Source organism: Cornus florida, unplaced genomic scaffold (assembly GCF_030987335.1).
Source record: "Cornus florida cultivar Cherokee Brave unplaced genomic scaffold, ASM3098733v1 CherokeeBrave_3.0.0_Hap2_Chr11, whole genome shotgun sequence".
NCBI classification, from domain to species: Eukaryota; Viridiplantae; Streptophyta; class Magnoliopsida; order Cornales; family Cornaceae; genus Cornus; species Cornus florida.
The window spans coordinates 119,338,680-119,364,244 of NW_026775581.1; the positions used below are offsets into that span (position 1 = coordinate 119,338,680).

General features: G+C 42.4%; 1 protein-coding gene across 8 annotated transcripts in view; it reads right to left on the reverse strand.

Moving 5' to 3' along the window:
* Positions 1 to 25,565, reverse strand: part of LOC132283782 (phospholipase SGR2) — an 89,218-nt gene that overhangs the window by 19,849 nt on the left and 43,804 nt on the right. For 7 of the 8 annotated variants that reach the window (XM_059785799.1, XM_059785800.1, XM_059785801.1 and 4 more), the window contains 6 exons: positions 22,636 to 22,701; positions 21,808 to 22,332; positions 21,664 to 21,715; positions 21,419 to 21,540; positions 20,961 to 21,033; positions 20,209 to 20,311 (listed from right to left, as the gene is read on the reverse strand). In XM_059785799.1, coding sequence (XP_059641782.1) covers positions 20,209 to 20,311; positions 20,961 to 21,033; positions 21,419 to 21,540; positions 21,664 to 21,715; positions 21,808 to 22,332; positions 22,636 to 22,701 — 941 coding nt within the window. The remainder of the gene's footprint in view (positions 1 to 20,208; positions 20,312 to 20,960; positions 21,034 to 21,418; positions 21,541 to 21,663; positions 21,716 to 21,807; positions 22,333 to 22,635; positions 22,702 to 25,565) is intronic. The other variant, XM_059785802.1, reaches the window with a different exon arrangement.

The following is a 25,565-nucleotide window of genomic DNA, read 5'->3' on the forward strand; positions in this document are numbered from 1 at the left end:
TAAAATTTTAAATTAGCTAAGGACGATTCTTTTCCTTCAAAGGATCTGTTATTTCTCTCACGCTACAAACACCACCAGACACAATGAGGAACAATCTTCCAATAAGCACGAGCTTGTTTCTTAACAGGACAGCTTTTCCAAGCGTTAATCAATTGAGAGGAGTGCTTAGGCATTACCCAAAAAATGCCGAATATGCTGAAAATAAAACTCCAACAACCAAACGCCACAGGACAATGCAAAAGAATGTGATCCACGAATTCACTATCATCTTTGCATAAACAACACCAATTAACAATGATGTTGCCTCTCTTTCTCAAATTGTCCAAAGTCAAATCTTCCCCAATGTAGCTGTCCAAACGAAGAACGCGATTCGAAGAGGGGCTTTAGAGCACCACACGGACTGCCAAGGAAACTCGGAACCAACAAAATTGGATAAATGAATAAACATAGAGTGGACATCATACCGACCATGAGCCAAAGGAACCCACAAAATATCATCACACCCTCTGCCTATACAAAATATCCAAAAAAGCAGAGACTTCCTCCATTTCCCAATCCTGAAAAGACCGCCTAAACCGCACATCCCACGTAACTCCATTGTTATCAAGATGATAACAATCAATCACGAAAACATGCTTATTAGTTGCAATGCTATAAAGCCTAGGAAATGAGTGTGAAAGCAACTGGTCGCCACACCAAAGATCCTCCCAAAAACGAACATGCCTGCCATTACGAACTTTGAATCTAATAAGAGTAGAGAAGACATCCCATCCCTTCCGAATAAATTTCCACAAACCAACGCCTCCCGTAATAGTGACTGGAAGAGATGACCAACCCCCACTCCCCTCACCAAAACGACACGAGACAACTTTTCTCCATTGACGATGTCGTTCCCTTCCAAATCGCCATAACCACTTTCCTAAGAGAGCACGATTAAAAGGAACAAATTTTCGAATGCCTAACCCTCCGAATCTCAATGGTTGGCAAACTTAATCCCAATTAATAAGATGATACTTAAACTCCTCTCCCCTTCCACCCCACAGAAAATCCCTCTGAATTTTTTCAATTCTATCAGCGACAGAACATGGAATTTGAAACAAAGATAAAAAATAGGTAGGAAGGGATGAAAGAGTACCCTTTATAAGTGTGACTTCCCTACCCTTAGATAGATACTGCTTTTTCCATCCTGCTAATCTTTTCTCATATCTATTAATCACTGAATCCCAATTCCCAACCAGAGTAGAAGAAACTCCCAAAGGCAATCCTAAATAAGGAAGAGGAAAAGAACCAACTCCGCACCCTAAAATAGCAGCTAAGGAGGAAATATCTGGAACATCCCCCACTGGAACAAGCACACTCTTTCCGACATTAATCTTAAGCCCAGAAACTGCTTGGAAGCAAGCAAGAGTGCACCTCAGATATCTGAGTTGAGAAATATCAGCATCACAAAATACCAAAGTATCATCAGCAAATAAAAGATGGGAAATCTGGATCTGATGATCAACATCTCTGCCAACTCTGAACCCCCTAATGTAACCCAAATCTTCCGCTTTTCTCATTAATCTAGTCAGACCTTCCATAACGATGAGAAAAAGAAAAGAAGATAATGGATCACCTTGTCGCAGACCACGTGAGCTAGCAAAAAAACCCGCAGGAGAGCCATTCACAAGAACAGAAAACATAACTGATGAGATACAAGTGTCAATCCATTTTATCCATCTATCACCAAATCCCATCCTCCGAAGAAGATACAAAACAAACTTCCAATTAACATGATCATAAGCTTTCTCGATATCAAGCTTACACAAAACGCCAGGAACCCCACTTCTTAATCTAGAGTCAACACATTCCCCAGTAATAAGAACAGAATCCAAAATCTGCCTTCCACCAACAAAAGCGTTCTGCGATTCTGAGATAAGACCATCCAACACTTTACTCATCCTGGAGACAAGAACCTTGGCAATAAGCTTATACATACATCCGATTAAGCTAATTGGCCGAAAATCCTTGATATCAGATGCACCGCCCTTTTTAGGGATGAGAGCAATAAAAGATGCATTCAAAGATTTTTCAAATGTACCATGAGAATAAAAATCCTGAAAAGTGCTCATCACCTCCTCTCGCACCACCTCCCAACTCTCCTTAAAAAAGCGCATAGTAAATCCGTCTGGCCCTGGTGCTTTGTCCCCGTTGCAACTAGAAAGTGCCTTAAGCACTTCCTCTTCCGTGAATGGAATCTCAATACTATCCCTATCCAACGCAGAAATAGTATTAAATGGAAGACCATCAAGAGTAGGTCTTCGATCCAAAGTTTCAGTGTAAAGCTGCTGATAAAAAGAAGCAATTCCTCCGCGCACATCTTCTTCTCTCCACAAATCAGAACCATTAACCCGAATACGTCCGATATGATTACACCTTCTGTGAGCATTGGCCAGTCTATGAAAGAATTTAGTATTCCGATCACCATCTTTTAACCACAAAGCCCGAGACTTTTGACGCCACGAAATCTCCTCCATATGAGCAATCTCAGCAAAAACCGCTTGACAAGAGGCTCTTTGAGAGCGTAAAGACTCCCTACTCTGTCCCACCTCAGCTAAACGATCAAGCTCAGCAATATCAGCAAGGGCTCTATTCTTTTTCCATTCAAGATTCCCAAAAACTTCTTTATTCCATCTCTTAAGCTCAGTTTTAAGAAACTGAAGCTTTCTAGCTAACACATAACTAGCAGAGCCTGTGAAAGACCCTTTTTGCCACCAAGACTGAACCTTCCCTTGAAAGTCTTCAGATCTAAGCCACATGTTTTCGAATCTGAAAGGAGTGCGTCTAGACCTCAAACCACCACAATCCAAAACAAGAGGTACATGATCAGATGTGACTCTAACCAACACAGCCTGAGAGACATCCGGGAAATGCTCTTCCCAAGCCCCAGAAATCAGGAAACGATCCAATCGAGAAAAAGTAACCGGTTCCCCACCATTAGACCAAGTAAAAGCCGCTCCTTCCAACGGAAGATCGATAAGAAAATTATTGTCAATAAATTCTGAAAACATGATCATTTCTGAAGACCACCTACCTCCTGTGGATCTCTCAAATGGGGATCTAACAGAGTTAAAATCCCCACCTAAGCACCAAGGCAATGACCATAAGTCCTTAACAAAGCAAAGCTCTTCCCACAGGACTGGTTTATCACTATCAGTAACAGGCCCATACACACCTGAAAACGTCCATTTGAAATTGTCTTCTTCCATCTGAAACATGCATGACACCGAGAAAATACCCTTCCAACAGTTCAAACTTGACAACCATCTACGATCCCACATGAGGAGAATACCACCTGAAGTGCCTGTTGCATTTAAAGCTTCAAAGTCCACAAACCTACCTCCCCAAAGACTCTTGACAATCTCAACAGTAATATCAGCCAATTTAGTTTCTTGTAAGCAGACAACATGAGCACTCCACTTCCTCAAAGCGACCTTGATAACTCTTCTTCTTTTCAGGTCATTAAGACCACGAACATTCCATGTTATAAGTCGTAGCTTCATGAAGAACCAAAAACAATCAATTCACCTCCTCCCCTTTTACCACTCCTGGTTCTCCCCCTTTCTTTGGTTGACCCATTCTTTCCATCGTAGTTAACACAAGAAATCAAATTCTTCACTTCCTGTTCGCCTTTCCGATGTGAATTTCTGACTTTGACTTCTTTTGTGTCACGAATTGGTTCACTGCTACCATTTCCTGCAATAATTTCGTGGAGAATACACAGGGTTTGTTCCTCATAACCTTCTGCAGAGACACCCAAAGCTTCACTAACTGCTCCAATATTCTCAATGACCCATTCCATGCCCAGATCAGTGGTTGTCTCCAAACAATCAGGCCGCACAACAGCCAAAGGTTCCATAAAGTCCACTTCATCGTGAACAGGATCTGTCCCGGAAAAAGATGCGTTAAAAGGGTGTTGCTGAAAACCAACATCAACCACTCCTTCCTGTAAAATCCCCTCTATTTCCGAAGCATTAACTTCTTTGGATGGGATTACTGAAAACTCCTCATGCTCAGATGAAAAATTGCTCAAACCTTTAACTGAAGTAAATAGCCGAAGCTCTTTAAGCAAAGCTACGGCTGAATCATTATTCAATTTGAAATGCAAATCTTTTCCAACACAAACTGTCACTCCATTGAGAAAACCCGTACTCTCGGTAGTAACCTTTGAGACGTCCAACTCTGATTTTGAAGTCGAAATCCCAATGATACTTCTCTGTTGACCCGAAACATTCTCAGCAACATTCCTGTCGCTAGCCACTTCACCCGAAGAAGGAGAAGAAGTAGAAAGAGTGTTGAGAGAAAGATTAGGACTCAAACCTGGAGAAGAAGTACGAGAACGTGCGACCCATTTCTGCTTTTCATTCCGAGTCCACCGAGATCCATGGCGTCCGACGTTCGTCAATCTCCTCTCGGATTTCATCAAAATATTAGAGGGTTTGGTATGGGCTTGTGATTCATTAGGACTAGGTTTGATGTTTGTAAGTGAGATAGATAATGAGTTAGGCCCTTTTCGTACCTTTCTAATAGGCCCAGACTTGAGAGGCCCAGTTTGGAGTTGCCCAGTTTGACCAAATCTAAGTGGCCCTTTCTGTAGTCTTCTTCTAACAGGCCCAGAACCCAAATACGCTCTGTAAGGTTGAGATTGAATGAGCATGATTATCAGGCCCAAATTTCCTGACCTGTCTTGATAACTTATGGCCCAAAGTAAAACCTTTATCAGCCCGAAAATAATCCTTTCCTACCTTATCTTCAAGAAATAAGGATAGAGCTGAATCTGAAGGGGTAGCCCATCGTTCACTACGTGTACACCGGTGTTGCCCATCAACGACGCGTTTGCTCGGCGTGTGAATCTCACCTCGTCGTCTACCTCCAATAAACTTCACCTTTTGCTAAATTTCATGATCCTTCAGCCACTGTTGAATTTCGAGAATCCTTTCTTCACCTTTGCTAAGAAGCTCGTTCCATTTTTCTTCCGACATAAGATGAGATCCGTCACTGCCTTCAAGACTTTCCGTAGAAGGAACAAGCTCCGGCGAAATTTCTTCCCAAATCGCGACCTTGTAGCAGAAAGTGTCGTCGTTGATATACACAAACTTCGGACAATCATGACCAACTCGTACTATTATCCGAACGCTTTCAGCATCCCTGGTCTCATCCGCGTCAGACCTGACATAACCACCACAAAGTTCTCCCACTTCGACGAACAGAGCATGGCACCATAAATGTAATGGAAGTCCAAACAACCGGATCTGCTTGAGACCTTGATCACTGAGAACGCCATGGCAACCAACACGAAAGGACCACACGTCGATCCTCAAAGTTGCAGAACCCCATTGTCTTCGCCCTTCTTTCAACACACGTTTAGCCTCTGCCTGAGAAGGAAACCGGAAAAGAAGCATTGAATCGGATAACGGTGAAACCCCTACTCCACAAGTCGTATTCCAAGCCCTCGCTGCCCATTCTTTCAAGCGATCACAACTCCCCACTTCCTTGTCAAATTTTCCGACCAAACAAGAGGAGAGAACAGATATCCTTCCTCCGACGGATTCCCCGTCGATATACAACGACGGACCGCGATGAGGAACCGCCGACTTCACATCTTCCCCAAGCGAAATTTTTTGTAACCTTGCGATATCCAGAAAAGATTTCATTCCAAACAACCAAAACACAGATCGCCTCACAAATCGCCCCTAGTGGGGTGAAATCGCACATAGTGACGTGTACATCTCCAATTTGAAGTTTATTAACAATCTATTTCAAGTCTTTTGATATGATGATTAAAAATCAATTTCACACCAATATGCAGGTTCTTAGATCCGATAATTGGGTGGGGTGGGGAGGGGAGAGTATTTCAATGAAACCTTGGGAACATATTTGAATGAAAATGGGATTTTACACCAATCTTCATGCATTGATACCCCTCAACAGAATAGGATAGCTGAGAGAAAAAATAGACACTTACTTGAAGTGGCAAGAACCTTAATGTTTTCTAGGAGTGTACCTAAGTGTTATTGGAGCGACGCTATCCTTGTGGCAGCGTACTTGATCAACCGAATGCCCTCTAAAACACTCAATATGAAAACTCCAATTGCCTACCTTAAATCCTTTTCCACAAATCAAAGCATTTTCAATAGCCTTCCTTTAAAAGTCTTTGGGTGCGTTGCTTACATTCATCTTCCAAATAGAGAAAGGTCTAAGCTGGATCCTAGAGCACAAAAATGTATTTTTCTTGGTTACTCCCAAACAAAAAGGGCTGCAAATGTTTTCATCCGCCCACGAGGAAATACTTTGTCACAATGGATGTCAAATTTTTTGAAGATCTCTCTTACTATCCTAGGTCCGATCTTCAGGGGGAGATTAGTGATGCCAAGGAAGATCTTTCCTATGATAACTTAATAAATCTTGATTCTGTTCCTAGTACTGATCTCTTAATAAATCGATCTTCAAGTTAAAAAACCAGAGGAGAACAAAACTGTGTTTCAGGAGATGTGAGAGGCCTATGCTGTGGGAGGAGCTATGTGCAGTTCAGGAGATGTAGTCTCTTCCTTGGTGTGTGGCAGGTGATTTTAATATGATTAGATCCCCGATGGAGAGGTCTACAGGTGGGGCATGGACTCCGGCTATGAGGCTTTTCTCAGAGTTCATCAATGATCATCAACTTATTGATCTCCCGTTGGAGGGAGCTTCTTTTACTTGGTCTTGCGGTAGAGAAGTGCCTACTTTTTCACGCCTGGATAGATTTTTGATCTTCGGTGAGTGGGATGAGCAGTTTCCGGATGCCGTTCAGGCTGCGTTGGCTAGGGTGACGTCGGATCACATTCCTTTGGTTTTGGATTGTGGAGGTTTGAGCCCTCGTCATTCTCCATTCAGATTTGAACATATGTGGCTTAGAGTGTCGGACTTTTAGGGTTTGGTGCGGACTTGGTGGGAGGAGGACATGGTGGAGGGTACTTCGAGTTTTACCATTGCTGGAAAGCTTTGTATTTTGAAGGATAAAATTAAAATCTGGAATAAGGAGGTGTTCGGCAATCTGGAGTGGAGGAAAAATAGGGCCCTCGCTGATGGTTTGATCGATTGGATGCGGCGGGAGGTCTTGACGACTTTCAACGGTCTAGGAGAGCAGCTTGTCAGGCTGAATGTTCTGAGATTGCGGTGATGGAGGAGATCTCGTGGAGACAGAAATCTCAGGCTTTGTGGCTCAAAGAAGGTAACCGCAATACTAAGTTTTTACATCGAACGGCCAATGCACATAGGAGGGGCAATCATATTGGTCAGATTCGGGTGGATGGTTTGCTGCTGACTTCCGATGAGGAGGTGCAAACGGGGATTGTTTCTTTTTATCAGAGGATATATACTGAGCCTCTCCGATGGAGGCCAAGACTTTATGGCCTTCAGTTTGACTCTATTTTAGTGGAGGATAGGGATGGGCTGGAGGGATCGTTTATGGAGGAGGAGGTCCTGATGGCTTTGAAGAGTTGTAATGGTGATAAAGCTCCAGGCCAGGATGGTTTCACTATGAGCTTTCTTCTGGAAAGTTGGGAGGTGGTCAGACAGGAGATTATGGGCATTTTCCATGAGTTTCATTCCACTGGGAAGTTCGAAAAGTCGCTGAATGCTTCGTTTATTGCTTTGATTCCCAAAAAAAAAAAAAAAAAAAAAAAGGGGGAGCTTCTGACATTAAGGACTTTCGCCCTATCAGTTTGATTGGGTGTTTGTATAAGCTCATCGCCAAAGTTTTGGCCTCTAGATTGAGGGGGGTTTTGGAAGGTGTTATTTCAGAGTCTCAAAATGCGTTTATTGGAGGCAGACAGATTCTGGATTCCGTTCTTATTGCCAGTGAATGTGTGGATTTTAGGCTTCGTAGTGGCATTCCTGGAGTTTTGTGTAAGCTGGATATTGAGAAAGCCTATGATCATGTTTGCTGGAATTTTTTGTTCTATTTGCTTGAGAGGATGGATTTTGGTGAGAGATGGAGGAAATGGATTGCTTTTTGCGTTTCGTCTGTCAGATTCTCGGTGCTGGTTAATGGTTCCCCTTCGGGGTTTTTTTGGTAGTTCTCATGGATTGAGGCAAGGGGACCCCTCTCCCCCTTCTTGTTCATTATTGTTATGGAGGCTCTTAGTAGGCTGATGAGGAAGGCTGTTTCATTGGGAATGTTTCAGGGCTTCATGATAGGTCCAAAGGCAGTTCATCGATTGGAGATTTCTCACTTGTTGTTCGCGGATGATACATTGGTTTTTTGTGAGGCAGAGGTGTCCCAATTGAGATATTTGAGATGTGTCCTGGTCTGTTTTCAGGCTGTTTCTAGGTTGAAAATCAACGTGGGCATGAGTGTGCTTGTCCCTGTGGGGGAGGTTCAGGAGGTGAATTCCCTGGCAGCTGTGCTTGGATGTAGGACGGGTTCCTTCCCTATCTCCTATCTGGGTCCGCCCCTGGGGGTCTCCTCAAGAAGGGCGGGCTGTTGGGATCCAGTTATTGAGCGCCTCGAGAGAAGGTTGGCTGGATGGAAAAAACAATATCTTTCGAAAGGAGGTAAAGTTACGCTGGTGAAGAGTGTCTTGTCCAGCCTTCCAACTTATTTCCTCTCCCTATTCCAGATTCCTTCTTCTGTTGAGAGGAGGCTTGAGATAATTCAACGTAACTTCCTTTGGGGTGGCAGGGGGGAGGAGTTTAAGTATCATCTGGTTAGGTGGGAGCAGGTTTGCAAGTCGTTTAAGTCGGGAGGCCTTGGGATTCGGAGGTTGGTCCCTTTTAACAGGGCCCTTCTTGGCAAATGGCTTTGGAGGTTTGGCAGTGAAAGACATAGACTCTGGAGAAAGATTGTTGCTTGCAAGTTTGGGGATAATATAGGGGGTTGGTCTGCTAGACAGGCTAGATTTGCTATTGGTGTTGGTGCGTGGCAATCTATTGGGAAGGGTTGGGATGAGTTTTCTAAGCATATTAGATTCAGAGTTCGAGGAGGGCGGAGTGTTCGATTTTGGGAGGATCCTTGGTGCGAGGAACGTCCTTTGTGTCAACAGTTTCCAAGGTTGTTTAGGATTGCTGTGGATTGCCATGCTTTGGTTGCTGACTGCTATCGCCTTGATAGCGGAAGGTTATCTTGGGATGTTCGGTTCCGGAGAGCTTTCCAGGATTGGGAGCTGGATGATGTCACTGCTTTTTTGGCTCTCTTTTATCGTCAGGAGGTGGAGGGCACCGGGGCGGACCTTTTGACTTAGGTGCCTTCTTCGCGGGGGACTTTTCAGGCCCGGTCTTTCTTTCTCCGTCTTTTGAGTTTTCAGGCTCCCCCTTATCCATGGAAAACGGTTTGGCATTCGAAGGCTCCTCTTAGGGTCGCATTTTTTGTGTGGACTGCTGCTTGGGGCAAGATCCTGACTCTGGACAATTTGAGGAAGAGGGGACAGGTCATTGTTAATCGGTGTTGTCTGTGTATGACCAATGGAGAGTCTATGGACCACCTTCTCTTGCACTGCCCAGTGGCCTATGATTGTTGGAGTCTTATGTTAAGTAGGTTATGCCTCGAACCTCTCGAAATCTTATCGATATTTGGAGGGGGCAGATGGTGGGGACTCAAGTTCGTGACTTTTGGAGGGCGACTCCCCTATGCATTTGGTGGTGTTTATGGAAAAAGCGCAATAGAAGATCCTTTGCTGGGCAGGAATTACCTATTGGGGTTCTTAAGTATTCTATTATTTGTTCTCTTTTTAGTTAGGGCATGGGGAGAGATTGTTCTTCCGTTGAGGAGCTTTTGGTTTTTTTGGGGTCTTTGGATCCCTAGGCTTTTTTGGTTTGTGTTCATAGTTCTTGTACAGCTCTTGGGATGCGTTCCCCTTTTGAACGCCTTCTAATACACTTTTATTTATGAAAAAAAAAAAAAAAAACTGTGTTTTAGCCAAACACTCCACTTGTGTACTCACGAAGAAAACCTGGTTAGACTATATAGCCCGACACTCTCACCCGCAATCAATCTTCAACTCCAGAGTTGGAAAATGAACACCCGGTGAGTCCTCGGTCAGGTAGTTCACCTAATCCTTCTTTGCCACAGGTTGATACAAATTTAGATATTCCCATAGCTATCCGAAAGTGGGTGAGGTCATGTACTACCAAATATCCAATTTCCAATTTTTTATCTTATCATCGAATTAACCCCTCCTTTTAGGCTTTTATTTCTCAAATTTCTACAGAAAATATTCCTGCTAATATTTCTAAAGCTCTAAAAGACCTGAAGTGGAGAGGAGCAGTCCTTGAGGAAATAAAAGCTCTACAGCAAAATGAAACTTGGGAAATTGTAAATCTGCCTAAAGGGAAGAAGCCTGTGGGATGCAAGTGGGTTTTCACGGTGAAGTATAAATCAGATGGGTCAATAGAAAGATACAAGGCGAGACTCGTTGCCAAAGGGTTCACTCAAACCTATGGCTTAAACTATCAAGAAACAATTGTCCCGGTTGCGAAAATGAACTCAGTAAGAATTTTGTTTCCTCTTGCTATCAACTTAGATTGGCCTTTACATCAATTTGATGTAAAAAATGTGTTTCTTCATGGTAATCTAGAAGAGGAGGTTTATATGGATTTATCTCCTGGTTTCGGAGATTCAAACGATGGGAAGGTTTGTAGGTTAAAAAATTCTTTATATGGGCTAAAGCAATCTCCTAGAATTTGGTTCGAAAGATTCTCAAAGTTTCTCATAAAGTGTGGCTTCTTACAGAGTCAAGGAGATCATACATTATTCTCCAAGCATTCTCCTCATCAGAAGATTACAATTCTCATTGTCTATGTTGATGATATTATTGTGACAGGGGACAAACTTTGAAGAAATTAAAGATATGAAGACAACTTGCAAAAGAATTTGAAATTAAGGACTTAGGAAATCTTTGAGATTTCCTAGGTATGGAAGTAGCAAGGTCCAAGGATAGTATGTTTGTTTCTCAGAGAAAATACATTCTTGACTTGCTTAAGGAAACGGGATCTTTAGGAAGTAAACCAGCAATGACTCCAATTGATCCGAATCATAGATTGGGACTTAACAGTGAAGAAAATCCAGTTGACAAGGGGAGATATCAAAGGCTCGTCGAGAAACTGATTTATCTATCCCACACAAGACCAGACATTGCCTATGCTGTAGGGGTTGTAAGTCAATTTATGCACTCTCCCTTGGAGTGTCATATGGAAGCTGTTCAAAGAATTCTGAGGTATCTAAAGGCTACACCAGGCAGAGGACTTCTATTTAAAAACTCTGAACATCTCCTAGTGGAAGTTTACACAGATGCCGATTGGGTTGGTTCAATCACAGATACGAGATCTACAATAGGTTATTGTACTTTCGTAGGAGGCAATCTGGTTACTTGGAGGAGCAAGAAGCAAAATGTGAAGCAAAATGTAGTTGCCAGGTCCAGTGCAGAAGCAGAATACAGAGATATGGCTCTGGGAATTTGTGAGATTCTATAGATACATAGTTGTTAAAAGAACTTAAACTAAAATCTACATCTCCTATGAAAGTGTTTGTGATAATAAAGCTGCACTCAGTATAGCCCACAACCCATTTTAACAAGACCGCACTAAGCATGTCAAAGTGGACAGACACTTCATCAAAGAGAAAATTGAAAGTGGACAGATTACTACTCCGTTCGTAACAACTCATCAACAATTGGCTAATATACTCACAAAAGGAGTTACAACGGTACTCTTTGAAGATTTAAGAAGCAAGCTGGGAATGGTTGGCATCTGCTCACCAGCTTGAAGGGGAGTGTTAGAATTACAGCAGAATTATTCATTAATTGGCATTACAGCTGTATTGTTGAGCTGTAGTTACTGTGTATTGACTATTTGTTTGTATTTTTAATTAGTTTCCTTATTTTGTGTGGTAGGTAAGATCTCTAGAAATTAATTCAGGATTGTATAGTTGTCATTGACTTTGTATAACTGGCTGTTTAAGAGCGTGTTATAAATAGGTTGTATCCTATCCTCTAAAGGTAAAAATATACAGATTATTCCTCATCTTTTCTTCTTTTCTGCAAATAACTTGGGTGTTTCCCGAGTCCACGGTCGACTTGCTAGAGGCTTGGAAAGGTTCCATAGTGGAGGGCCGACTCCGAGATGCTTGGAGGGCCACTCCCCTTTGTCTTTGGTGGGGATTGTGGCACGAGAGAAATAGAAGATCCTTTGATGGGAGGTGACTCCTACTTGTTCGCTCAAATACAATATTCTGGCTACTTTAATTTTTTGGGTGAATGGGCAAAATTGTGTATCTATGGATAGTCTTTTGGATTTTGTGGATAAGTTTACAGCTATAGTGTCACTTTAGGCGGCTTGTGTAACCTTTCGGGATTGCTCCCCTTTTAAGTTCCTTTTATAAATTATTACTTAAGAAAAAGAAAAATTAATTAAAGAAAAATTAATTAACATTTTTTACCTTTTTGTAAAACAAAGTAGAGAATGTTTCAATTCATTTTTCCTTTCTATCATTCTTTTTTTTTTTTATAAGTAATAATAAATTAAAAAGGGCGTTCAAAAGGGGAACGTGTCCCTCAAACATAAGAGGAACCAGGGACTAAGGCCCCAAAGAATCCAGAAAAGTAATTAAATCATCAGAGTAGCAAGAACTCCTCTTCACATAACTAAAGAGAGAGCGAATAATAATAAGTTTCAGTGTCGCCGTAGACGACTCCTTCCCTTCAAACATTCTATCATTTCTCTCATTCCAAATGTACCACCAGACACAATGTGGGACAGTTCTCCATAAATTGCGTACACCCCTACTTACACGACATCCTCTCCAGGCATGAATCAAATCCTTAGTAGAACGTGGCATTACCTAACACATGCCAAACAATCCAAGAATAAGATTCCAACAATCGTGCGTCACAGGGCAATGCATTAGGAGATGATCAACAGATTCCCCATCTTGCTTGCAAAGGCAACACCAATTAACAATACAATTTCCCCTCTTCCTTAAATTATCAATCGTCAGAATCTGACCCCAAACAGCTGTCCACACAAAGAATACCACCCTAGTAGGTGCCGAGGAGCGCTATATGGTCTTCCATGGGAAGTCAAATCTGACAAAATTAGATAGACATAAAAACAAGGATCTCACTTTAAAATGACCGCGAGAAGAGGGAATCCATGTCAAATTGTCATGCCCCCTACCAATTCCTTCCTGTCGATACAATTGGTCCAGAAAAATACTCACCTCGTTCAACCCCGAATCCTGAAAGGAACGCCGAAAATGCACATTCCACGTAATCCCACTATTATCAAGCCGATAACAGTTAGCTACATAGGCATGTTTATCAACTGCGATACTGTACAATTTGGGAAAAGTACGAAATAATGGTTGATCCCCACACCAAAGATCTTCCCAAAACCAGACGCATCTACCATCACGAACTTTGAATCTAATATGAGAGGAAAAAGCATCCCATCCCTTCCGAATGGATTTCCATGCCCCAACTCCTCCCGCAATAGAAACTGGACGTTTAGTCCAACCGCCAACGTCTTCCCCGTACCAACAAGAGACTAACCTTTGCCAAGGACAATGCCTTTCCTTCCCGAATCTCCACAACCATTTGCCCAGGACAGCTTGATTAAAAGGAATCAATCGTCTAATACCAAGACCACCCAACTTCATAGGCTTGCAGACTCACTCCCGTCTAATTAGGTGATACTTGAACTCTTCTCCCCTTCCGCCCCAAAGAAAATCCCTTTGAATTTTTTCAATCCTTTCAGCAACGGAGCATGGAATTTGGAACATAGAAAGAAAATATGTGGGAAGACTTGATAAATTGCTCTTAATAAGAGTTACTTTGCCCCCCTTAGACAAATATTGTTTCTTTCATCTTGCCAACCGCTTTGCATACCTGTCAATCACAAAATCTCAGCTCCCCATTAACTTGGAAGAGACCCTTAAGGGCAAACCCAAATAAGGAATAGGAAAGGAACTCACCCTACATCTAAGTACTACAGCTAAAGAAGAGATATCCTGAATATTCCCAACCAAGACAAGCACGCTCTTAGCCACGTTTACCTTTAGCCCGGAAACCGTCTGAAAACAAGCCAGGATGCACCTCAAGTATCTACGTTGAGACACATTTGCATCACCGAAAACCAGAGTGTCATCTGCAAATAGCAAATGAGAAATCTCCACCGATGGTTAATATCGCTTCCCACCCTAAATCCCTTAATCAGCCCAAGATCCTCTGCCCTGCGCATAAGTCTGCTTAAGCCCTCCATAACAATTAGAAAGAGGAAAGATGACAATGGATCACCTTGTCTTATACCCCGAGAGCACAAAAAAAAAAAAAAAAACCAGCAGGAGAACCATTCACAAGAATTGAGAACTTGACAAACGAAAGACATGTCTCAATCCATTTCCTCCACCAACTTCCAAACCCCATTCTTTGTAGCAAATAGAGAAGAAAATTCCTGTTAACATGATCATAAGCTTTCTTAATATCAAGTTTGCATAGAACTCCAGGAACACTACTGCGCAATCTTGAATCCACACATTCGCCTGTAATAAGAACTGAATCAAGAATTTACCGACCTCCAACAAAAGCATTCTGAGAATCTGAGATAATCCCATCCAAAACTCCTTTCATCCTTTGAGTAAGCACCTTAGCTATAAATTTGTTAATACAGCCCACCAAACTAATAGGACGGAAATCCTTAATGTCAAAAGCGCTTCCTTTCTTAGGGATGAGGGCAATAAATGATGTATTTAGCGACTTCTCAAAAACACCAGTAGAATGAAACTCCTGAAAGGTACCCATCACCTCATCTCTCACAACCGCCCAACTTTCTGTCAAAAAGCGTATAGTAAACCCGTCAGGCCAGGGCTTTGTCCCCATTACAACTTGATAAGGCTTTTAGAACTTCTTCAGTAAAAGGAAGCTCTAGCCCATCTTTCTCCAACTCAGAAATAGCCTCAAAAGGGAGTCCATCAAGTTTGGCTCTCCAACCTAATGGTTCTGTGTAAAGCAAAAGAAACTATCCCACTACGCACCTCTTCCTCCCTCCACAGCTCTACACCTTCCACCCGAATGCGTCCAATGTGATTACTCCTTCTGTGAGCATTAGCTAGTCTATGAAAAAACTTTGTGTTACGATCCCCCTCTTTCAACCAAAGAGCCTGGGATTTTTGTCGCAATGAAATCTCCTCCATGTTAGCAATCTCAGCGAGAACTGCCTGACAGGAAGCTCTCCTAGTACAAAGAGACTCCACATCCCCGCCCGCCTCCTCGAGACAATCAATCTCAGACAATTCAGCAAGGACTCTATTCTTCCTCCATTCAATATTCCCAAAAACGTCCTTATTCCATTGCTTCAAATCAAATTTGAGAGCTCTTAACTTCGCTGTTAATATGAAGCTGGGCGCACCTGCAACCATCGCTCCCTCCCACCAAGATCGAGCTTTCCCTTGAAAATCCTCCAATCTCAACCACATATTCTCAAATCGGAACTGGTTTCTATGAGAACACAAACCCCCACAATCTAAAACCAAAGGAACATGATCAGAGGTAACCATTGCTAAGACCGCCTGAACAATATCCGGGAATTTTTCTTCCCACTCCCAAGAGATTAGAAATCTGTCCAGTCTTGAGAGGGCAATTGGATCCCTGCCACTAGACCAAGTACAGGCTGCACCTTCCATTGGAAGATCAATGAGAAAATGCTCATCTATGAAGTCAGAAAACTAATCCATATCTAAGGACCTCCTTCTCCCAGTAAACCTCTCGGACGGGGACCTAACAGAATTAAAGTCCCCTCCCAAACACCAAGGAAGAGACCACATTCCTTGAACATAGCTTAGCTCCTCCAATAAAATAGGTCTCTCATTATCAACAACCGGTCCATAGACCCCAGAAAAGACCCATCTGAAATCATCCTCCATTTTAAACTCACAGCAAACAGAAAATCTCCCCATCCACACATCCATTTTAGACAACCATCTGCTATCCCACATAACTAAAATTCCACCCGAAAAACCTATAGAATCCAAGGCATCCCATTCCACAAACCTTCCTCCCCACAAGCTTCTTTCCACCCCGTCAGAAATGGATGCCAACTTGGTTTCTTGTAATCAAACCACCTGGGCCCCCCATTTCATTAAAGCTACCTTCACCACCCTCCTCTTATTCGAGTCATTGAGACCACAAACATCTCAAGTAATAATTCGTAACTTCATTAAAAACCAGATAAGATTAACTCCCCTCCCCCCTTCTTTAAACTCCTACTTCTGGTCCTTCCCCTTTCCTTCACCACCCCTCTTTTCCCTTCATAGTTAACATCAGAAATTAGATTCTTGACCTTATGTGCCCCCTTCTAAGATAGAGTCCTGGTGTTCATTACTTCAGTGGTCACAACAATCTATCTTCCTTCCACTATATCCTAAAGGATAGATAAAGTCTGATCGTTATTACCCTCTGATGAGACACCCAGCAACTCGCTGGTGACTCCTATATTATCAATCACCCAGTCCTTTCCCATATCTGTAGAAGAATCAGGTCGCAGAACAGCTAAAGGTTCCACATTAGAACATTCATTCTCCAGCCAAAGGGCTAGCTCATTAGAGAAAACCTGTTAGATAGAATCGATATCATCATCATCTTCAATATCTCCCCCATTGTCGAACACCGAACCTGTGAAAAAGTCATCTTCTCCATTAGCCAAATATATAACAAGTGCATTCTTCTCGGTCCCTGTAGTTGGCAAACAGTTAAGACTTTCCAAGGCTACACGCATGAAACTAACGGACTCATTCTCCGTAGCCCCTGAGCAGGCAAGCAATTAAAGCCTTTCAAAGCTACATGTAGACGGAGCTCTTTAAGCAGAGCCGAAGCCTCAGCATTGGATAACTGAAAATGGAGATCCCTCCCCACACAAACTGTAACCCCCTCAGGTGAATCCTTAACTGCGTATTCCCCTGGGTCAGCATACACTGAAACAGACCTGAAGGCATCCCTCCCTTCCTTATTCAAACCATACGCAGCTTCAGGTATAACTGAAAGCTCACTGCACTTCTCCGATGCCAGTTCAATTTCACTCCTCATCACAGAAGGAATAGAAGAAGAAGAAGGAGTGTATGGAGGGCTTTTAAGATGGTGGGCCAAAGACATACCTGGATCAGAAGAGGTACGAACCCACTTTTGCTTATCATTACAGGACCACCTACTTCGGCGACCCTGATAATAGCCCTTGGTTTATCTGAAGCTTTTATCACGTGGTAGAATAGAGCCAGATGGAAGAGAAGCTGCAGGAAAACTACACGTGTTATGTTGAAAAGCCCTTTCCTCCGCATACAGCCCTGCAACGCTCAACTGCCTCCATCTACTCTTCTCTGTCGAAGACCATTCTCAACGACGCTGTGGAATAACGTCTGAAGAAGCAGTGTGATTGGGCTTAGGCAAAGGCTATGGGCTGGGCTTGTCGTTTAAAAAAGAAATAGTAGAGTTGTTATTGGCCCCCGAGAAACAACCCTCTTAAACTCCTTATTAGCCTTTGGCCCATGGAATGTAAATAGCCCATTGTCCAGCCCATCATCCAAAGACAGCCTAGATTTAGGCCCATTATTAACTTTGGCATGAAAGGCGCCTGTATTGCCACGTGCTCTATTACGTGGTTGGTGGCCAGTTGGGCGATCAAAATGAGGATTTGATTGGCATTGTTTAAGGGCGTTATGCGCACTACTTGGGATTCTGCTTTCCTTAGACGCGGCCGACGCGTGAAGAAGCACTCGTCTCTATCCTTGAGAATTAAGACGGATCTGCATCTGTCGGCGACGACTTCCTTTGTTCGTTTCGTCGAGCATAAGATGGGAACCCTCATCAACTCCATAATAGGACTTCGGGAGGATGTGAGGTGAGATTTCCTCCATCAGATTGACCTTAAATGCCACACGCTGGTCTTCAACATAAACAAACTCCGGTACCCTACCTCCAACAGAGACGTAAAGGAAACTCTCTCACCTCCCACTAAATCATCCATCTCCACACCTCTAAACCCTCCACACAGATCACCAATAGCTTCGAACAGTTTCTAACACCAGAGATGACGAGGCAAGCCGTGAATCGCCACCCTTCTGATTTCACAATTTTTCACTGCTGAGCATCCCACTGCAAAGTACCAAATGCTGATGGCTAAAGTGGCGTCTCCCCAACTCTTATTCCCTAAATCCAGAACACGTAAAGCCTCAGCTTTCGAAGGTAGCCTGAACAGCAAGAGGCCGTCTGGTAGGGATGATACCTTCACCCCGCTCGAGACCTTCCAAACCTTCGTCGCCCACGTCGCGATCCCCTCGATACAGCCCACTTCGCGATCAAAACGGCCAACCAAGCAAGATTTTAGGACAACTTCTCTTTCTGTAATGCTTTTATGATCAACCCTAAAAACCGTGTCTTTGCCGATTATGCATCTTTTAATCTCACCATGGAAATTAAGGCGAGGAAGTGTCGCAACATTAAAATACGATCGTATCATAGCACAAAAAAACCCAAGGATCCAACACCAGAGGATTTAGACTTGATACCAAAACTAACTTCTTAGGATTAAATTTTGATATAGGTTAGTCCTTATGTTTGTGTGTGCGTGCGCATGAGAGACTCAGAGTTTTCTATCATTCTTTTTGTAACATTATTTAAGACAAGATGTGATAAAATCAAATTGTAAGAGACTATTATAGTTTTGAGAATCGCGATTGTAAGAAACTATTAATCAACTATTATAGGTTGATAAAATCAAATTGTAAGAGACTATTTAAGTCACTGTATGGGAATTGGGGTGTAAAAGGCTAGGAAGTGCATTTAAACTAGGCCACCTGATCACAACAGATAACAAAAATATGACTTCAATGTTACCCACTCTCTCTTTTTAATTTTTTTGCTCTTTTTTTTTTTTTGGGTACAATGTTTATTTTTGCCTGTACCAGTTGTATTGTATTTTAAATATATAGATATTCAAATATGCAATCTGAAAACTTAATCAGGCCATCAGAATGACACTAATTTGAGCAAAAATACGGGGTCCCTATTCTTATTTTGCACCTGGACTAGGGGAACCGGGAATCACAAATCAAAGAACTCTATGTTAAGAAATATGGAAGCTAGAATAAGCAGATTGTCACGACCTGTCCAAAACCCATGTAGCACACTCTTCTCTCGGCGCTCACAATTTTTCTCAAAACTCGCCTACATGATTAAGAGGTATCCACACATATAAGTCTTAATAGCTTCTCCCCCCACGCAATGTGGAATGTCACAATCACCCTTTCTTGGGACCCGTCTTGACTCGCACGGACTTGTGCACTCCTCCACATTCCGGTCACGCCCCGCCCCGTATAGATACTGTCTGCCTTGCACTCTCTCCTCTTAGTGCTCACGATTTTGCCCAAAATGCATCTACATGGTTAGGGGGTGTCACACACACATAAGTCACAACTTCTTCTCCCCACCCCCGTGGCGATGTGAGACGTCACGAAAGGAGAGAGTGCAAAACAAACAATATTTACACGGAACGAGGCGGGTCATGATAGATGGTATCAGAGCCAATCCCCAGCTGGAAATGTGGGGGCATGCACAAGCCCATACGGGTCAGGACAGCAAGGACGCTGGTTCCAAAGAGGGGGTGATTGTGGTGTCCTGCATCGCCTTGGAGAAAAAGTTGTTGAGACTTATATATATTGACACCCCTTAACCATGTAGACATGTTTTGAGCAAAACCGTGAGTGTCGAGAGGAGAGTGTGTAAAGTGGACAATATTTACATAGGTTTTAGTGCGGGTCTTGACAAATGGAATCAGGGCAAATCCCCAGCCAGAATTGTGGGGGCGTGCACAAGTCCATGCGAGGACGCCGAGTCCCAAGAAGGGGTGATTGTTATGTCCCACATCGCCGAGGGGGAGAAGTTGGTCAAGACTTGTATGTGTGGACATTCCGTAGACACGTTTTGAGCAAAACCGTGAGCACCGGGAGGAGTGTGCAAACAGGTAATATCTACATAAGTTTTAAGCGGGTCGTGACATAGATAATATGCATGGAAAGGTTAGAGTAGGCTTAGACAAAATATTGAAAACATATATAAGAAATTCTCTAAGGAAGCTTTCCAAAGGTATGCTATATGTAAAAATGTGTACAAGGACGAACAAATAAATTGCAGTAGTGGAGCTGAGACAAACCTATATGCCACAGGGTCAAACGGGTGAAAAATGTTGAACATTTGCCGACAAGCTGGCATCTCTTCACTTATATTTTCCTCTTCCCAATATTCTTGTCCTTTGCCTAGAAAAGAGAACATAGAAACAGGATAAATAAGTAAAGTATAACTAATTACAACCATATACCAAGCTCGAAATAAGGAACAGAAATTTAAGGGGGGCAAATATAAATAAGTAAGCCAGTGTTGTTTTTAACCTCAGTCGCCCATAAACGAGATAATTGTGATCCGAAACATCCAAAATCAGGAACATATGAATAATATCATTAATAACATTTCAGATAAGCTGATGTTCATGTAAGAAAGAGTAATGTACAAGGAAGATACAGAGGCATGATTGCAGATTTGAAGAGAGAGAGACAGATTCTACATGCCAAGGTTCAAATACGGAAAATCATGTCAATGTCAACACCGAGCTTTGATCTTGTGTAAAATCAAAGACACAATAGATAAATTTTGAACTATGATCTTAAAATAAGTTTTGGTATCTCAAGAACGGGAAACTTTCATGAAAATTAAACCTATAATGATAAAGCAATGTAATAGGTATGATCAACTAAAAACCTCTTTAATAATAAACTGACTATGCAAGCACTTGTATACATTGAAAATTTTCTTTAAAGAACAATTTCAAGAAGCTCGCCCCAAAGTAAGAAGAATCTATGGACACCAAATTTTACAGTATATATAAGACATACAAGCATTATGCATTACCGATCCCAATACGAATATTGCGGAGGGAAAGAAATACACCAAGGGGGGACCCAACAGCAAAGAATGTGTCGACCTGAAATATAGAAATTGAGGTAAATGCAAGGACACAAACCACTTTAACATGTTTAACTCTCATGCAAATTTACATATGTAAATATTTAAATACCCCTCTCCTCTCCCTCCCTCCCTCCCTCCCTCCCTCTCTCTCTCTCTCTCTCTGGGATTCAAAATGAACATATCTACTAAGGAAGAATATAATGCACTTTGAAGCAAGTTGCTAATGACAACAAAAAGCTAACAGTTTAAAGAACTATTACCTAGCGTTGGCCCATAAACCCAAGGTGCAAAAAGGGATGAACTGGGTATAGACCAAACCACCGATCATGACAGCCCAAATTATAACCAATGTACCAACCGACAAGCCCTAAGCTAACATTAGCAATGGAGGTAATTATTACCTTAAATTCCAATTTTGTATACTTTATATAAGGGGTGTAACTCTTTGTTGTATCATTTTGCCTAGGTGGAAGTTCTTCAGAAACAGCTTGAGTTGTCATTGTTGTAATCTCCTCCTTATTTCCTGTTTATATTACACACATCAAAATCAAGGTAATTACCATTAAAAAATGCATTACATCCAAAAAAACTAAAACTGAGCTGTAAATAAATAATGGAAAGATTAGCATCATCTTCAAGCTACCACCTTTACCACGCTGAGATTCCAGTTCTGTGATCCTGGCTTTCAGGAAATCATTCTGAAAAAGTAAAAATTTTATTCATTAAAAGAAAAAAATGTACAGACGACCATGCAGAAAAAAAACCATGCACCAGAATAGAAAAACATTACCTCTTTTTGTAGCAATTTGATTGCTCTGTCTTCATCACACTCGGACACTTCCTCAGAAATTTTCTTTGATTCAGCAACAGTGACTCTACTTTTCATGCTTGGTGATTCATTCAAGCCATTCCTTTTGTGAGAAATCATGTCACTACTTTCAGAAACAGATTCAAGGACATCCTCATCTAATAAGATTCCATTTGATTGCTTAGGGTCAATAGCTATTACAGAAGGTTCATCTATCTCTGAATCTGATGTTACAGGATGACCCGAAGGAACACTAAAATCTTCAGCATGTTCATCCTCATGAACTAATAAAGTTGGTTCTGTTCCATTATCTACAACAAAGTTGTCATTTGGATTGGACACACAGTCTCTCTCAGAAGATTGGTTGTCTATATTAGGTGAAGAATTTTCATTTTCTGTGTGTTCCATGTACATCCAATTCATTGGGAATGGAGAGGATAAATTTTCTTGATGGCAAAGGATGTCATACGAGAGGACACTTCCCAGCGAATGACCATATATAGAAACCTACAAAAATAAAATCATAATCAAAGAACTTTAAGCATGAAATGTAATAATTGAAACCTAAAAGGCCATTAGTAATGCTGGTTCTGCATAGGTGAGGTGCTAGGAGGCCCCTTTGAATAATCATATAGACTGCAAATAGACCTTAACCTTTCACATTATTTTTCACAAAGCGGTTGCTCTCATACTCAAACCAGCCTCATCACATTTGTCGGCCCACGTTTTTACCGTTGCACCAAGTGATGGCCCCTTCGAATTATCAAAACCTAATGAAGGAAAAAAATGAATATTCCACCAGCTACATACCTTTCCATCATAACCAGGATTCCTCTTAAGAAACTTCAAATATAATAGGTTTAGTTGGTAGGAGACCTGACAAGGAAATAATTAATTATCAATTTATGAGATGAAAATTTATTTGTTGACATCCATGGCTTCAAGTCCATTTAACCAAAAAATGAAGTTCAAAATATGAAACTAAATGCTAATGAAATGCTCAAATGTATCCAAAACACAGAAAGATATGATGAACTCCTTGAAGAGGAATTATGCTCAGTGGTCAACTCCCAGACAAAATGAGGAACAATTCTTATGCCTACATGCATTCTCCAGATCCTAATGTTGAAACATTTATGACCTGCTTCAAGAGATACATAGAGCATATTTCTTCTCTATACCATCCCAATTAACCTAACCCAACAATCCCGCCTTTTTTTTTTTTTTTGATAAGTAAGAATTGCATAAAAAAACGCTCAAAAGGGGAGCGCATCCCAAAGGAACAACAAAAGGCAAAAAACCTCTAAGCCTTCAAAGAGGCCAAAAAAACAACAATGTCTTCAATGGATCTATAATCTATACCCAAAACCCAACAAAAAAGAGTGGAAACAATGGAGAACTTGAGAAAAGAAATAGGCAACTCCTTTCCATCAAAGTATCTCATGTTCCTCTCAAGCCAAATGCACCACCAAATACAAAGAGGCATAGCCCTCCAAGCATCCCGGAAGTGAGCCCCCACAGAACAACCTTTCCAAGCCTCAATCAGCCCTCTAGAAGATCCAAGCATGACCCAAGGAAAACCAAACAGACCAAGCATCAAATCCCAACATTCCTTGGCTAAAGGACAATGCAAAAGAAGGTGATCCACTGTCTCTTCATCCCGAAGACACATGTAACACCGATTGACCACCACCTGATTTCTCCTTCTCAAATTATCCTGAGTCAAAATCTTCCCCAAAACAGAGGTCCAAGCAAAGAAGACCACCTTAAGAGGGGCCTTAAAATGCCAAACGGCCTCCCACGGGAAAAAACCTTCAGGCACATGAGTGAGACACCTGAAGAAGGACCGAACATCAAAGCGACCCTGAGCATTGGGAACCAAATCAAACATCAGAATCTCCAACCATAACACCCTGACGATACAACACCTCCAGAAGACAAATGGCATCCTTAACTTCCCGGTCCATTTAGGACTCCTCAATCGAACATCCCAAACCAATCTCCCACTATCAAGATGATAACAGTTGACCACCCTGGCCGGCCTATCCGTAGCAATCCTGAACAACCGAGGGAAAGCGAGAGCAAGAAGAAGGTCCCCACACCAGACATCCTCCTAAAAACTAATCCTCCTGCCATCCCTAAGACGAAAACGAACATGAATGGAGAAATTATCCCAGCCCTGTCGGATAAACTTCCAAACCCCCCACACCCCTAGGACCCCACACCTCTAGAGAGCTCCATCCTCCTCTACTCTCCCCATATCTGCTCACCACCACCCTCCTCCACAGTCAATGCCTCTCCACCCCAAACCTCCATAGCCATTTCTCAATGAGAGCTTTATTGAAAGGCACCAATCTTCTAAGCCCCAACCCTCTAAACCGAATCGGCCTACAAACTTGCTCCCAACGAACCAGTGAAACTTAAACTCCCCCCCCCCCCCCCCCCCCCCCCCCACACACAAACCCAAAAAAAAAAAAAAAATTACGCTGCAAAAGTTCAATTTTCTCTGCCACAGAGGAGGGAATCTGGAAGAGAGATAAAATAAGTGAGAAGACAAGAAAGGGTACTCTTAATCAGAGTCACCCGCCCACCCTTGGAAAGATACTGCTTCTTCCACCCCCCAGCCTCCTCTCAAATCTATTCACAACTGGATCCCAAACCCCCACACACCTCAAGGGAGCTACCAAGGGCAACCCTAAATAAGAAATGAGAAAGGAACCTGTACGGCATCCAAGAACGCTGGCAAGCATCTCAGGGACCTCCCCAACTGGAACCAAAACACTTTCCAACATTCACCTTAAGACCGGAAACAACTTGGAACCATATCAAAACACACTTCAGATATCTGAGTTGGGACACATCCGCATCACAAAGCACTAAAGTATCATCCGCAAACATCAGGTGTGAAATCTTCAACTGACTAGCAACATCCCTGCCCACTCGGAAACCTCTCAGAAAACCCAACTCTATAACCTTCCTCATCAACCTGCTGAGAGCTTCCATCATAAAGAGGAACCAAAAAAGGGAAAGCGGATCTCCCTGCCTCAAGCCCCTCGAGCTAGTAAAAAAACCCGACAGAGCTCCGTTCAAAAGCACGGAGAAACGAGCACTGGAAATACAAAAATGAATCCATTTCTTCCATCGCACTCCAAACCCCATCCTCTCCATCAAATATAGAAGGAAGCTCCAACTCACATGGTCGTATGCATTCTCAATGTCCAACTTACACAGAACTTCCGGATCCCCACTGCACAATTTGGAGTCAACTCACTCACTAGCAATAAGAACTAAGTCCAAAATCTGTCGACCTCCCACATAAGTATTCTGGGAGTCAGAAATAACCTCATCCAACACTTTCCTCAACCTATTAGCAAGAACTTTAGCAATCAACTTATAAATGCACGAACATCCAGCGCACCACCCCCCCCCCCCCCCCCCCTCCCCCTCCCTTTTGGGAATGTGAGCGATGAAAGTGGCATTCAAGTTCCTCTCAAAAGAGCCCTGAGCGTGGAAAGCATGAAAAGTGCCCATCACTTCCCTTTTGACCACCTCCCAGCAATCCAGAAGAAATCTTATAGTAAACCCATCAAGACCTGGGGCTTTATCCCCGTTGCAACTCTTTAAAGCAACCAACACTTCCTCTTCAGAGAAACACTCCTCCAGACTAGAACCCTCCTCACTAGAGATAGAATCAAACTGAAGCCCCTCAAGCAAAGGTCTCCAGCCAACAGGCTATGTGA